Source organism: Electrona antarctica (genome assembly GCF_951216825.1).
Source record: "Electrona antarctica genome assembly, chromosome: 11".
Taxonomy (NCBI): Eukaryota; Metazoa; Chordata; class Actinopteri; order Myctophiformes; family Myctophidae; genus Electrona; species Electrona antarctica.
In genome coordinates this window covers 16,164,637-16,178,112 of record NC_136792.1, presented here as the reverse complement: position 1 = coordinate 16,178,112, position 13,476 = coordinate 16,164,637, and the positions used below count along the sequence as shown (strand labels likewise).

Genomic DNA, 13,476 nt, shown 5'->3' with positions numbered 1-13,476 from the left:
GGTTACTGGTGCTGCTAGACCCTATGGTTACTGGTGCTGCTAGACCCTATGGTGCTGCTAGACCCTATGGTGCTGCTAGACCCTATGGTGCTGCTAGATCCTATGGTGCTGCTAGACCCTATGGTGCTGCTAGACCCTATGGTGCTGCTAGACCCTATGGTTACTGGTGCTGCTAGACCCTATGGTGCTGCTAGACCCTATGGTGCTGCTAGACCCTATGGTGCTGCTAGACCCTATGGTGCTGCTAGATCCTATGGTTACTGGTGCTGCTAGATCCTATGGTTACTGGTGCTGCTAGACCCTATGGTTACTGGTGCTGCTAGACCCTATGGTGCTGCTAGATCCTATGGTTACTGGTGCTGCTAGACCCTATGGTTACTGGTGCTGCTAGACCCTATGGTGCTGCTAGATCCTATGGTTACTGGTGCTGCTAGACCCTATGGTTACTGGTGCTGCTAGACCCTATGGTGCTGCTAGATCCTATGGTTACTGGTGCTGCTAGACCCTATGGTTAGGGTGCTGCTAGACCCTATGGTTACTGGTGCTGCTAGACCCTATGGTACTGCTAGACCCTATGGTTAGGGTGCTGCTAGACCCTATGGTACTGCTAGATCCTATGGTTAGGGTGCTGCTAGACCCTATGGTTACTGGTGCTGCTAGACCCTATGGTACTGCTAGATCCTATGGTTAGGGTGCTGCTAGACCCTATGGTTACTGGTGCTGCTAGACCCTATGGTACTGCTAGATCCTATGGTTACTGGTGCTGCTAGACCCTATGGTGCTGCTAGACCCTATGGTACTGCTAGATCCTATGGTTACTGGTGCTGCTAGACCCTATGGTACTGCTAGATCCTATGGTTACTGGTGCTGCTAGACCCTATGGTTACTGGTGCTGCTAGACCCTATGGTGCTGCTAGATCCTATGGTTACTGGTGCTGCTAGACCCTATGGTTACTGGTGCTGCTAGACCCTATGGTGCTGCTAGATCCTATGGTTACTGGTGCTGCTAGACCCTATGGTTAGGGTGCTGCTAGACCCTATGGTTACTGGTGCTGCTAGACCCTATGGTACTGCTAGACCCTATGGTTAGGGTGCTGCTAGACCCTATGGTACTGCTAGATCCTATGGTTAGGGTGCTGCTAGACCCTATGGTTACTGGTGCTGCTAGACCCTATGGTACTGCTAGATCCTATGGTTAGGGTGCTGCTAGACCCTATGGTTACTGGTGCTGCTAGACCCTATGGTACTGCTAGATCCTATGGTTACTGGTGCTGCTAGACCCTATGGTTACTGGTGCTGCTAGACCCTATGGTACTGCTAGATCCTATGGTTAGGGTGCTGCTAGACCCTATGGTTACTGGTGCTGCTAGACCCTATGGTACTGCTAGATCCTATGGTTACTGGTGCTGCTAGACCCTATGGTTACTGGTGCTGCTAGACCCTATGGTTACTGGTGCTGCTAGACCCTATGGTTAGGGTGCTGCTAGACCCTATGGTTACTGGTGCTGCTAGACCCTATGGTTACTGGTGCTGCTAGACCCTATGATTACTGGTGCTGCTAGACCCTATGGTTACTGGTTACTGGTTACTGGTGCTGCTAGACCCTATGGTTACTGGTTACTGGTGCTGCTAGACCCTATGGTTACTGGTTACTGGTTACTGGTGCTGCTAGACCCTATGGTTACTGGTTACTGGTGCTGCTAGACCCTATGGTGCTGCTAGACCCTATGGTTACTGGTGCTGCTAGACCCTATGGTGCTGCTAGACCCTATGGTTACTGGTGCTGCTAGACCCTATGATTACTGGTGCTGCTAGACCCTATGGTTACTGGTTACTGGTTACTGGTGCTGCTAGACCCTATGGTTACTGGTTACTGGTGCTGCTAGACCCTATGGTTACTGGTTACTGGTTACTGGTGCTGCTAGATCCTATGGTTACTGGTGCTGCTAGACCCTATGGTTACTGGTGCTGCTAGACCCTATGGTTAGGGTGCTGCTAGACCCTATGGTTACTGGTGCTGCTAGACCCTATGGTACTGCTAGACCCTATGGTTAGGGTGCTGCTAGACCCTATGGTACTGCTAGATCCTATGGTTAGGGTGCTGCTAGACCCTATGGTTACTGGTGCTGCTAGACCCTATGGTACTGCTAGATCCTATGGTTAGGGTGCTGCTAGACCCTATGGTTACTGGTGCTGCTAGACCCTATGGTTACTGGTGCTGCTAGACCCTATGGTTAGGGTGCTGCTAGACCCTATGGTTACTGGTGCTGCTAGACCCTATGGTTACTGGTGCTGCTAGACCCTATGGTTACTGGTTACTGGTTACTGGTGCTGCTAGACCCTATGGTTACTGGTTACTGGTGCTGCTAGACCCTATGGTTACTGGTTACTGGTTACTGGTGCTGCTAGACCCTATGGTTACTGGTTACTGGTGCTGCTAGACCCTATGGTGCTGCTAGACCCTATGGTTACTGGTGCTGCTAGACCCTATGGTGCTGCTAGACCCTATGGTTACTGGTGCTGCTAGACCCTATGATTACTGGTGCTGCTAGACCCTATGGTTACTGGTTACTGGTTACTGGTGCTGCTAGACCCTATGGTTACTGGTTACTGGTGCTGCTAGACCCTATGGTTACTGGTTACTGGTTACTGGTGCTGCTAGATCCTATGGTTACTGGTGCTGCTAGACCCTATGGTTACTGGTGCTGCTAGACCCTATGGTTACTGGTGCTGCTAGACCCTATGGTTACTGGTGCTGCTAGACCCTATGGTTACTGGTGCTGCTAGACCCTATGGTTACTGGTGCTGCTAGACCCTATGATTACTGGTGCTGCTAGATCCTATGGTTACTGGTGCTGCTAGACCCTATGATTAGGGTGCTGCTAGACCCTAAGGTTACAGGTGCTGCTAGACCCTATGATTAGGGTGCTGCTAGACCCTATGGTTACTGGTGCTGCTAGACCCTATGGTGCTGCTAGACCCTATGGTTACTGGTGCTGCTAGACCCTATGGTGCTGCTAGACCCTATGGTGCTGCTAGACCCTATGGTGCTGCTAGACCCTATGGTTACTGGTGCTGCTAGACCCTATGGTTACTGGTGCTGCTAGATCCTATGGTTACTGGTGCTGCTAGACCCTATGGTGCTGCTAGACCCTATGGTTACTGGTGCTGCTAGACCCTATGGTGCTGCTAGACCCTATGGTTACTGGTGCTGCTAGACCCTATGGTGCTGCTAGACCCTATGGTTACTGGTGCTGCTAGACCCTATGGTGCTTCTAGACCCTATGGTTACTGGTGCTGCTAGACCCTATGGTGCTGCTAGGCCCTATGGTGCTGCTAGACCCTATGGTTACTGGTGCTGCTAGACCCTATGGGGCTGCTAGACCCTATGGTTACTGGTGCTGCTAGACCCTATGGTGCTGCTAGACCCTATGGTGCTGCTAGACCCTATGGTGCTGCTAGACCCTATGGTTACTGGTGCTGCTAGACCCTATGGTTACTGGTGCTGCTAGATCCTATGGTTACTGGTGCTGCTAGACCCTATGGTGCTGCTAGACCCTATGGTTACTGGTGCTGCTAGACCCTATGGTGCTGCTAGACCCTATGGTTACTGGTGCTGCTAGACCCTATGGTTACTGGTGCTGCTAGACCCTATGGTTACTGGTACTGCTAGACCCTATGGTTACTGGTGCTGCTAGACCCTATGATTACTGGTGCTGCTAGATCCTATGGTTACTGGTGCTGCTAGACCCTATGGTGCTGCTAGATCCTATGGTGCTGCTAGACCCTATGGTTACTGGTGCTGCTAGACCCTATGGTGCTGCTAGACCCTAGAGTGCTGCTAGACCCTATGGTGCTGCTAGACCCTATGGTTACTGGTGCTGCTAGACCCTATGGTGCTGCTAGGCCCTATGGTGCTGCTAGACCCTATGGTTACTGGTGCTGCTAGACCCTATGGTGCTGCTAGGCCCTATGGTGCTGCTAGACCCTATGGTTACTGGTGCTGCTAGACCCTATGGTGCTGCTAGACCCTATGGTGCTGCTAGACCCTATGGTTACTGGTGCTGCTAGACCCTATGGTGCTGCTAGGCCCTATGGTGCTGCTAGACCCTATGGTTACTGGTGCTGCTAGACCCTATGGTGCTGCTAGACCCTATGGTTACTGGTGCTGCTAGACCCTATGGTGCTGCTAGACCCTATGGTGCTGCTAGACCCTATGGTGCTGCTAGACCCTATGGTTACTGGTGCTGCTAGACCCTATGGTTACTGGTGCTGCTAGACCCTATGGTGCTGCTAGACCCTATGGTTACTGGTGCTGCTAGACCCTATGGTGCTGCTAGACCCTATGGTTACTGGTTACTGGTGCTGCTAGATCCTATGGTGCTGCTAGACCCTATGGTTACTGGTGCTGCTAGACCCTATGGTTACTGGTGCTGCTAGATCCTATGGTTACTGGTGCTGCTAGACCCTATGGTTACTGGTGCTGCTAGACCCTATGGTTACTGGTGCTGCTAGACCCTATGGTTACTGGTGCTGCTAGACCCTATGGTTACTGGTGCTGCTAGACCCTATGGTTACTGGTGCTGCTAGACCCTATGATTACTGGTGCTGCTAGACCCTATGGTGCTGCTAGACCCTATGGTTAGGGTGCTGCTAGATCCTATGGTTACTGGTGCTGCTAGATTCCGCAAGATTGTGTTGCTGGGACAGAGAAATAATATAATTTGTATCTCTGAAAAAAGCCATTTTAGTATGAAAATCTTTTTTTTTAATATTGTGTGGCTTGTGACAATCGTGTCCAATTCAGTTCAGTGACCATGGAGCTAAAGAACAGTTCAGAAGCTGTGTTCACGTTCACGTTCACTTCCCGTTTCCTAAAAGGCGTCCGCCCACTTCGCGCAGATATACGGGAAGTAAACCGGAAATGGCATGTCTTGCTATTTCCGTCTTGGGCTGAAGGGGAAGGAGGAGGAATGGCAGATGACCACCTCAGTAGTCAGTCCTCCTGGGCTAAGTGAAAGCTGTTTGAAATATTCATGTGTGTTTACCCGAAATTATGACAGCCCTTAAACAAGGCAGGAACATCTTTTTAATTTGCTAGACAATATGATGGACTTGGTCCTTGCGAAGGCTAATTCATGATTTGTCGCACAACCATGTTGCTCACCTAAATTGACATATAATTGAAGTATGCAATTTTTATCAGGCGAGGCTCTTTTAAAGAGTGAATCTAAATTAAGATTGAGTGTACATATAGCCTCGGCCCCAGCCTGCAAAGAGAAAAGCCTGGTCACAACCTAAGGCAGAGAGTGTATTGGTGGAAGTGTTGGGCCGGAACATCCGTCAGATGTATTTCGGATACAATATAATTTGACCAATCACAACACTTCACGGAGAATGTAAACAGATTTGTAAAGCGTCAATGTCATTTCCTTGAGCGCGACTTCTGCCAAAATCCTGGTACTTCAGCCGATACACTACAGCGTAGGTTGCCCAGCGTAGGGGTGGGAGGGGGGAAACAAAACAAAAATTGTAACTTCATACTCATTTATATTTTTCATTTCATTCATGCTTTGTAATGAACAGTTTTGCAACATTACATGATTGACATTGACAATGTCATGACTCACATGCTGATTGGCTATAGTATGTTCTAAAATGAGTAAATAAATCATATTGCATATTTAGTTGTTTATATTCTATAACTTAGCCATGAGTTCTCACAGATGTGTACCCAGATATTGTAGGCTATTATTATCCCCCCCCCCCTAAATAAATAAATAAATAAATAAATAAATAAATAAATAAATAAATAAATAAATAAATAAATAAATAAATAAATAAATAAATAAATAAATAAATAAATAAGCAAGCCTAAAATCGCCTATGGGTGCTTTGTTAAGCTCTGGATGCTGGGCCCACTATATTTTCACACTCACTCCAGACGGCCACATTGCAACAAAAATAGCCGATCTACAAGCTCAAGCGCAGTGCGACGCGTTTTGAGCTTGTAGATCAGCTATTTTGCTATATTTGAATTGAAATCCTGAATAATGTTTTGCTATTTTTTAATTGGAATCCTGAAAAGTATTTTTTTTATTTCATTTCAAATGCATTTAGTTATAGTTATGTTAACTTTATGAATTAAATACAAATACATTAAAATTAATAGTAGTAATTAGCTGAAATCAATAATTGATCAATGTTGGGATATTAACCTGCGGGCCACATTAAGTGATGGTGGGGGCCGCATGTGGCCCCCGGGTCGCCAGCTGCCCATGTATGATTTAGTGGATAGCTAGTACAGTTTTAGAGACCTAGATGACACATAAAAGGCTACAAAGAACTTAGCATGGGCTAACCATGATGAATTATAGCACTTATCTATAGCATACATTGAGTGACAAACAAACAATACTAAGTCCAGATGTGTTCATTGACAGGTACTTAAGTTGCTCTAACATATACACGTTGCAAAGTAACCTATCACTGAAATATTCATGAAGGTGTAGAGGGGGGATTTTCTGTACATTGATCTGTTATCCTGGACTACAGTAGTCTGCCTGCACGCACACATGTAGCCTATGTGAGAGAGAGAGTGAGAAAATGTCTATCATAATTTGTTTGCATGAGTTCCCCTCAGTCTGCTAGAGTTTCATAGTTTGGCATTCATCTGCACTTTGGCTCACAATCAGCACAGGAGATATGAACACATTTCAAAGGTCATCATCCTTCATTTCCAGAGAGTGAAATGTACAGGGATGACATAAGGAGACAGCTACCCAGAGCCTTCCTTCTGGGTAGCTGTGTGAGGTTGTTTGGAATGGGTTTTTTAGATGCAAAACCTTTCATTAAAGCACTGGGAACCTTCTCTCTCTCTCTCTCTCTCTCTCTCTCTCTCTCTCTCTCTCTCTCTCTCTCTCTCTCTCTCTCTCTCTCTCTCTCTCTCTCTCGCACAGGTTGAATTATGAATGCTGCGTTATTTGTTTACTCTGTGTCAGACTGAGAGGTGTGAATTATTCATTTAACAGCAGGGTAGGACACAGGCATACTGTAGGTAACATTAAAACAGTGCACTGCAACATCACCATGGATATGAGAACTCATGTACATACAAATAATAATGGACCCTCAGTGAGATAATTTTCGTTTGTTTTATCTATTCTAACCCAAGAAAAGAAAAAGCCAAGAAAGAACAAAATTACAATTATTATATTGTTTTACCAATCCTTCCGTTCAGAGTCCATTTAGTTCCATTTAAACATTATTTAGAGTTCAATTAAAGGGATATTTCACTTTCAAACGTTTTCAAATGTTTGGGGTCTACTCTGGCTTTTGTGTGAACCCCAGATCATTTTTAAATTGCTTGATTCAATATTTAGATATTAGATATTCATAAGACCTGCCTTAATAAACTTATATACCATTACTATATAAACCCAATGTAACTTCAAACATTTAACCACATTATAAGATTAATTTACTGTAAGTCTAACATTAAAATGACCCCAAACATGTTTGAAAGTGAAATATCCCTTTAACACTGATTGAGTGAGTGTTGGTGTAAAGCCCAAACCACACCAAAGGGTCGAGACAGGATGAGACGGTTTTAGCGTCCGTCCCAGCGGTGTGATATGTCCTGTTGCTCGTGGACCCAAGTCGACCCAAGTGATTCAACTGGTTCAATTCAATTGCCCACACCACACCAATGGGTCACCATGCATCTACTCCCAACAATTTTGTTGCAAGGAGTTGCAACCAAACGGTTGCAAGGAGTTAAGACCGTGTTGGACAACGTCTTACATTTGTCTCTGTTTCCTACCATTTGTTTCATCACCAGTCCTGAGAGATGACTTCCGACAGGCTCCAGTTGATGTGGTGGTGGCAGCGGGTGAGCCTGCTGTGCTGGAGTGCATCCCCCCTCGTGGTCATCCCGAGCCCACCGTTTCCTGGAAGAGGAATAATGCCCGTGTCAGTGCCAAGGATGAACGGATCTCTGTGAGTTCACATCACATAAGACATGGCCTGAAAATACAGTTCTGCACTTTGAAAACATGCCATTGTGATTAGAGCAATGCTATACGAGCTGACACCAAGGAAAACCTCTACCGTTAAAAGTATGTATACATATTGTGCTGATGGTTATACTGCTGCTTTTCAGATGCGTGGGGGAAAACTGATGATCTCTCACACCAGGAAAAGTGATGCTGGCATGTACGTTTGTGTGGGCACCAATATGGTGGGAGAAAGAGACAGTGATCCTGCAGAGCTGGTGGTGTATGGTAAGTCATATCTTCTATAACTTTACCATAATTATGTTATTTAGATTTGATTTTGCTTGTCGGTTGCTTACTCTGATCTTACATTGTGCTAGTCTCTATAAATATGAGCATATTGTATTATTGTAAATTGTTATACGTTACATATGTTAAATCAATACAAATTGTGCATGCATTACATTTAAATTGTTAGTTTGTATTGTGTATAACTGTAGTTTTTGTGTGTGTGTGTGTGTGCGTTTCTGCGTGTGCATGTATCTCCGAATGTATGCATGCCCGTACATATCTGTGCATCTTGTGTTGTTTCCATTACTGCAGAGCGTCCCGTGTTGCTGCGGAGACCAGTGAACCAAGTGGTAATGGAGGAAGACACCGTTGACTTTCTGTGCGATGTCCATGGAGATCCTGCCCCCACAGTGCGGTGGCGCAGAGAGGAAGGAGAGCTACCCCGGGCGAGGTACAAATGGGCAGACATTTAGTATCTGTGGTGTCTGATATGTTAACAAACTGACAGAATTATGGATATAAACACTACTAATGAAAAACCAGGAGTGTTCATTTACTCTGGGAGTGTACAAATAACCTGTAAGGGTCCATTTGGTTATATTTGGACACTCCCAGAGTTAAATTATCACTGAGGACTTCACTGCGTATATTCACCAGAGATGAATTCTGAGTCAGAGTAAAGGATGTGGCCTAGAAAGCGTAGAGAATAATTACCTAATAATTCATGTCTGTCTACCAGTTAGGTGATGCAGATTCACTAATGAAAGACTAGAGAGGATGCATTAGTTAGCAGGACCCTCCTGAGATTAAGCAACTTTGTGGTCAGTGTTTAAATGTGAAACTAATGTAGGCTAAGTTCTTAAACTTAGTTTGAGCTCTTTGGTGACTCTTGAGGAATCTTAATTTAGGTGTGGCTGCAAAGATGGCAAAATTTGAGAAACATGCAGACTCATACAGAAAAGGACCATTTCCAAAGATAATAATAATAATAGCTTGAATGTATATAGCGCCTTTCATGAACCCAAGGATGCTGTGCAAAATGACAAAACCAACAAACCAACAAACAACTATATGCCATAATCCTGAGAGAATAGGTATATTTTAAAGGCAGTGAAGAGAAGAGAGTCCGCACACAGGTTTGCTCCAATGGTGTTTTCTTTTATTGAAACACCATAATAATGTAAGACACAACGTTTCGACCGCAGGCGGCCTTCATCACCTGATGAAGGCCGCCTGCGGTCGAAACGTCGGCCTTAGAAGAGTCCAGTGTTGGAGCATGGCAAATCTCTATTGGGAGAGAGTTCCACAGGGTGGGGGCTGTCCCCCAAGGTTTCGTTTTTTTCGGTTTTGTTTGTTTTGGGGACAGAGAGGAGGTCCAAGACAAGTCTAACAGGAGGCCTGTTAGGTACTGTGGAGCCACTGAGCCAGGGTGTTTTGACAGGAGTAGTTTGTAATAGATGCAGAACATGAAGCCAGTACAGTTGTTTACGGGTGGTGGTGATGTGCTTCCAAGGCTGAGAACTAACTCATGTATGTGTGTGTGTGTTTAGTTTGAGAAGGTTAGTGGTCATCCAGGTTTGTATAGGTAGGTGCAGTGCTCAGAGTCATTTGGTCCTAACTTACCAGGATTCTTTCTTTCAATTCTCATTCAAGGAGATGAGTGGAATTCTCTCCCAGTGTCCACCAATAATGTGTGCCTACATAAATATCATAAACTAGAAAAAGTGCCCCTCGGGGCACAGGTCTCCACCAGGCCAAGTCAGGTTGTGGCATCCTGGTGGCGCTATAATATGCCAATGTGAAAAGGGTGCCATCTCTTCTTACGCCTTGGATGGCAATTGGATGATTTGAGGCATTTTGTTCCAAAAATGTGTTTTGCAAAAATCAACCTGTTGGTGGCGCTATAACAGGGCAATGTGAAAAGGGTGGGATATATTCCTCAGCCTAGTAGGAAAGTCAGTGAAAGATTTCACGTAAATTTCACGTAAATTGCACGCTGTGTTCATGATTTGACAATTAGGATAGAATATGAAATATCGGACAGATCCGGCTTGAACACATGACTATAGAGATACTGTGTAATGATTTACGGGATTTGCAAAACATACTCTCCCCCCATGCCTTCGGCCTGGTGGAGACAATTATCTCTCAATATCAGCAGCATCAAAAACTCACCAAATCCTCTTCTATGATATATCATCAATTATTTCTCCCGCAACATCCTCTCTTTGCTTCTTAATTCACATTTTTGTATCTTCCTCTTTCAAGTTATTCTGTTCACTCTTGCTTCATGTTCACTCTTCAAGTCTCTCGATCTGCTCAATCTTCAAATCTCCACGTTCACCTCCGAAAGATTTGTACACTCTTTTAATTTGTTTGATAGTTTGTTTGATCTCCCGTCTCTACGCTGATATCACAGCATGTCCAAACAACGTACCTCCCGCCTGTTCTGTTCTGTCGTGCTGCGGTCATGCAACGTTCCTTGTAGGGAGCGTTGACAAATATTTGAGTGTCAACCAATTATGGTGAATTGAAAAAATGGCATGGGCTACACTTACAATTTTCAAGACATTGTTGAACAAGTATTCTTGTAAATATACAGTATTGTTCTTGACACTTCACTTCACTTTCTGCCTCCCAGATTTGAGATCCGGAATGACAATAGCCTGCGCCTGTTCAAAGTACGACAGGAAGATGAGGGCACGTACATGTGCACGTCTGAAAACAGTGTGGGCAAGACAGAGGCTTCAGCCATGCTGCAGGTCCATGGTAAGAAGCGCATAATACATATTGCCAAAGCATATACTGTACCAAGCTTATGTGAAATGCAACGCATGAACAGCAGCGAGCACAGGCACAAATACCCTGAGACAGGCAAAAACGTCCTTGTTTAGATGAAGGCAAGTTCATGCATAAGTCAATCACTGCAACACTACTATGCTTCTACCGATTTCCTGGTCAAGGCTGGCTTTGTGTGTGTGTGTGTGTGTGTGTGTGTGTGTGTGTGTGTGTGTGTGTGTGTGTGTGTGTGTGTGTGTGTGTGTGTGTGTGTGTGTGTGTGTGTGTGTGTGTGTGTGTGTGTGTGTGTGTGTGTGTGTGTGTGTGTGTGTGTGTGTGTGTGTGTGTGTGTGTGTGTGTGTGTGTGTGTGTGTGTGTGTGTGTGCGTGCACGCGCACGGGTGTGCGTGCGATTCTCTGAGCAGTGGTTCCGCCATGCCGGAGCTTAATGCTAAACCATATGGATTACTCTATCTGACAGATGTTTGGAAGATAGTGTGCTTTAACACACTGCCAGAGAGCAGTCACACACAGTATTAATAAGACATCACTTTCTCTGTCTGTCTGTCTGTCTGTCTCTCTGTCTGTCTGTCTCGATCTGTCTATCTCTCTCCCTCTCTTTTCCTCACACTCGCACAAACGCCATACACACACAAGCATACATCTCTTGTCTGTTTCTACAGTATGTCTTTTTTGCCTTTGCTCTAGTCGTCTGGGTTGACCTCATCCTCCATTGCTTTTATCACTCCATATCCATCTCCTTCCGCTCATCTGCTGTCGGGTCGCAGAGGCAGCAGTTCCAGCAGAGAATCCCAGACTTCCCTTTCTCTGGCGAGACTTCCCTTTACCTTATCGGCCAGCTCTAACTGGGGGATCCTGAGGCGTACCCAGGCCAGCATGGAGATAATCTCCCCTGTGACCGTGAAAACCTTCTCAGCTCACTAAACTATAACCCCTCTCTGTTCTAGTTATAATACCTAATATAACTCGCACAGAAGTCCAATAGCAAAGTACTGCCCACCGTGCCCAGGTTCAGGGAGACCGTTCCTCCCAATCACACCCCTACATTACCTGCATGTGTGTTGAATAAAGGCACTCGGGTGGTGCAGTCCCTGCCCAAAGTCCTTGAGGTTGGGGGTTCGAATCCACCGTGATGCATCCAGATTTGTCGGGTAACACAATTGGCTCGGATGCTGGGCGGGGAGGGTGATATTGGTCATTGCATGTACTCCTACGGGCTGGGGCGGCACCTGTCCACTGGGAGTGTTGGGTGCGAGGAGTAGGACGAAGGCCCTATACGTCCTCCCAGTGGGGGCTCCTCACTGGCAGGTGAGCCAGTAGGATAAAACAACAGTGACAACACAGAAATGTGTGTGGAATTAATTGGAATAACGATTAAATTGGGGAGAAAAGGGGGGTAAAAATAATTGGCTACTGTAAATAAAATAAAAATTAAAAAATAATAGGATCAAACCCCTCCAGGAGTTTGGTTCCAGAGCCCCTGCTGTGCATAAAGAGAAGTGATGCTCCACATCCCCAAGGCCAACCTCTGCCGCCCAGATCTCTCCTCCGCCGCCTTCACTGTCTGGCTGCGCACCAGACGGTTCTTAATCGGTCTTGGACCCAAAGGATGGAAAAACATCTACTTCTCTTTTTCGGTCTGTGCCTGACTGAGCTCTGTGGATGACCCGGCCATCAGACGCTTTCTCTGGGCAGGGTAGCTATGCTTTTAGCCATTCTTAGTCTGGCCTGAGACCAATTTGACCATGGGAGACCAATTTGACCATGGGAGCCCATGGCACCAGGAGTGCCATGGGCTCCAGACAACACAGACAACACAGCTCCCAGACACACAAAACTCTCCTACGCGATAATGTGACGGTTTTCCTTTTTTAAATCAGTGTGTAAATTAAATCTGTGTGCATTAACAAGTGCTTTGCTGTTCTGTGTGTTTAATTCCATTCCATGCCGTTCCAGCTGTTCCAGCTTTGTTGTTGTGTGTTTTTCCATCCCTCACCATAATGTGGAAGCATAAACCAAACCAAAATATAAAATCAAATGTATCAAATAAATAAATAATTAAATATATCAAACAAATATCAGATCAACCACAAGGTTAGATTTTCCACCAGTTATTAAGTTGTTGACAGCGTGCCTGTTGTTGCAGTGCCAGTAAGGCATTAGGCTTCAGACACTTATGTGCACCAGATTAAGCTTGGGTATCAACACACATCTGGTGTATTTACTCGTATTATGAAAAGATTGTTTAGGAAGAGTTTGATACCATGAAAATGTAAATCCCTAAGTAGTGAAATGCAGATGGTATAGGCTGGAGAATGACATTGAAATGTTAAAAATTTCACTCATGGGGGGAGATACAAATTGCTCCATCTTTCCCTCTGACTGATTGACTG

At 45.5% G+C, this 13,476-nt stretch overlaps 1 protein-coding gene across 1 annotated transcript in view; it reads left to right on the top strand.

The window, feature by feature from the left end:
• The window catches only part of LOC306932017 (roundabout homolog 2), a gene marked incomplete at its 5' end in the record, with an annotated part of 79,356 nt that overhangs the window by 30,104 nt on the left and 35,776 nt on the right, over positions 1-13,476 (top strand). The window contains 4 exons of the mRNA XM_079513722.1: positions 7,841-7,998; positions 8,162-8,282; positions 8,598-8,736; positions 10,927-11,054. Of these exons, the coding sequence (XP_079369848.1) occupies positions 7,841-7,998; positions 8,162-8,282; positions 8,598-8,736; positions 10,927-11,054 (546 nt within the window). The remainder of the gene's footprint in view (positions 1-7,840; positions 7,999-8,161; positions 8,283-8,597; positions 8,737-10,926; positions 11,055-13,476) is intronic.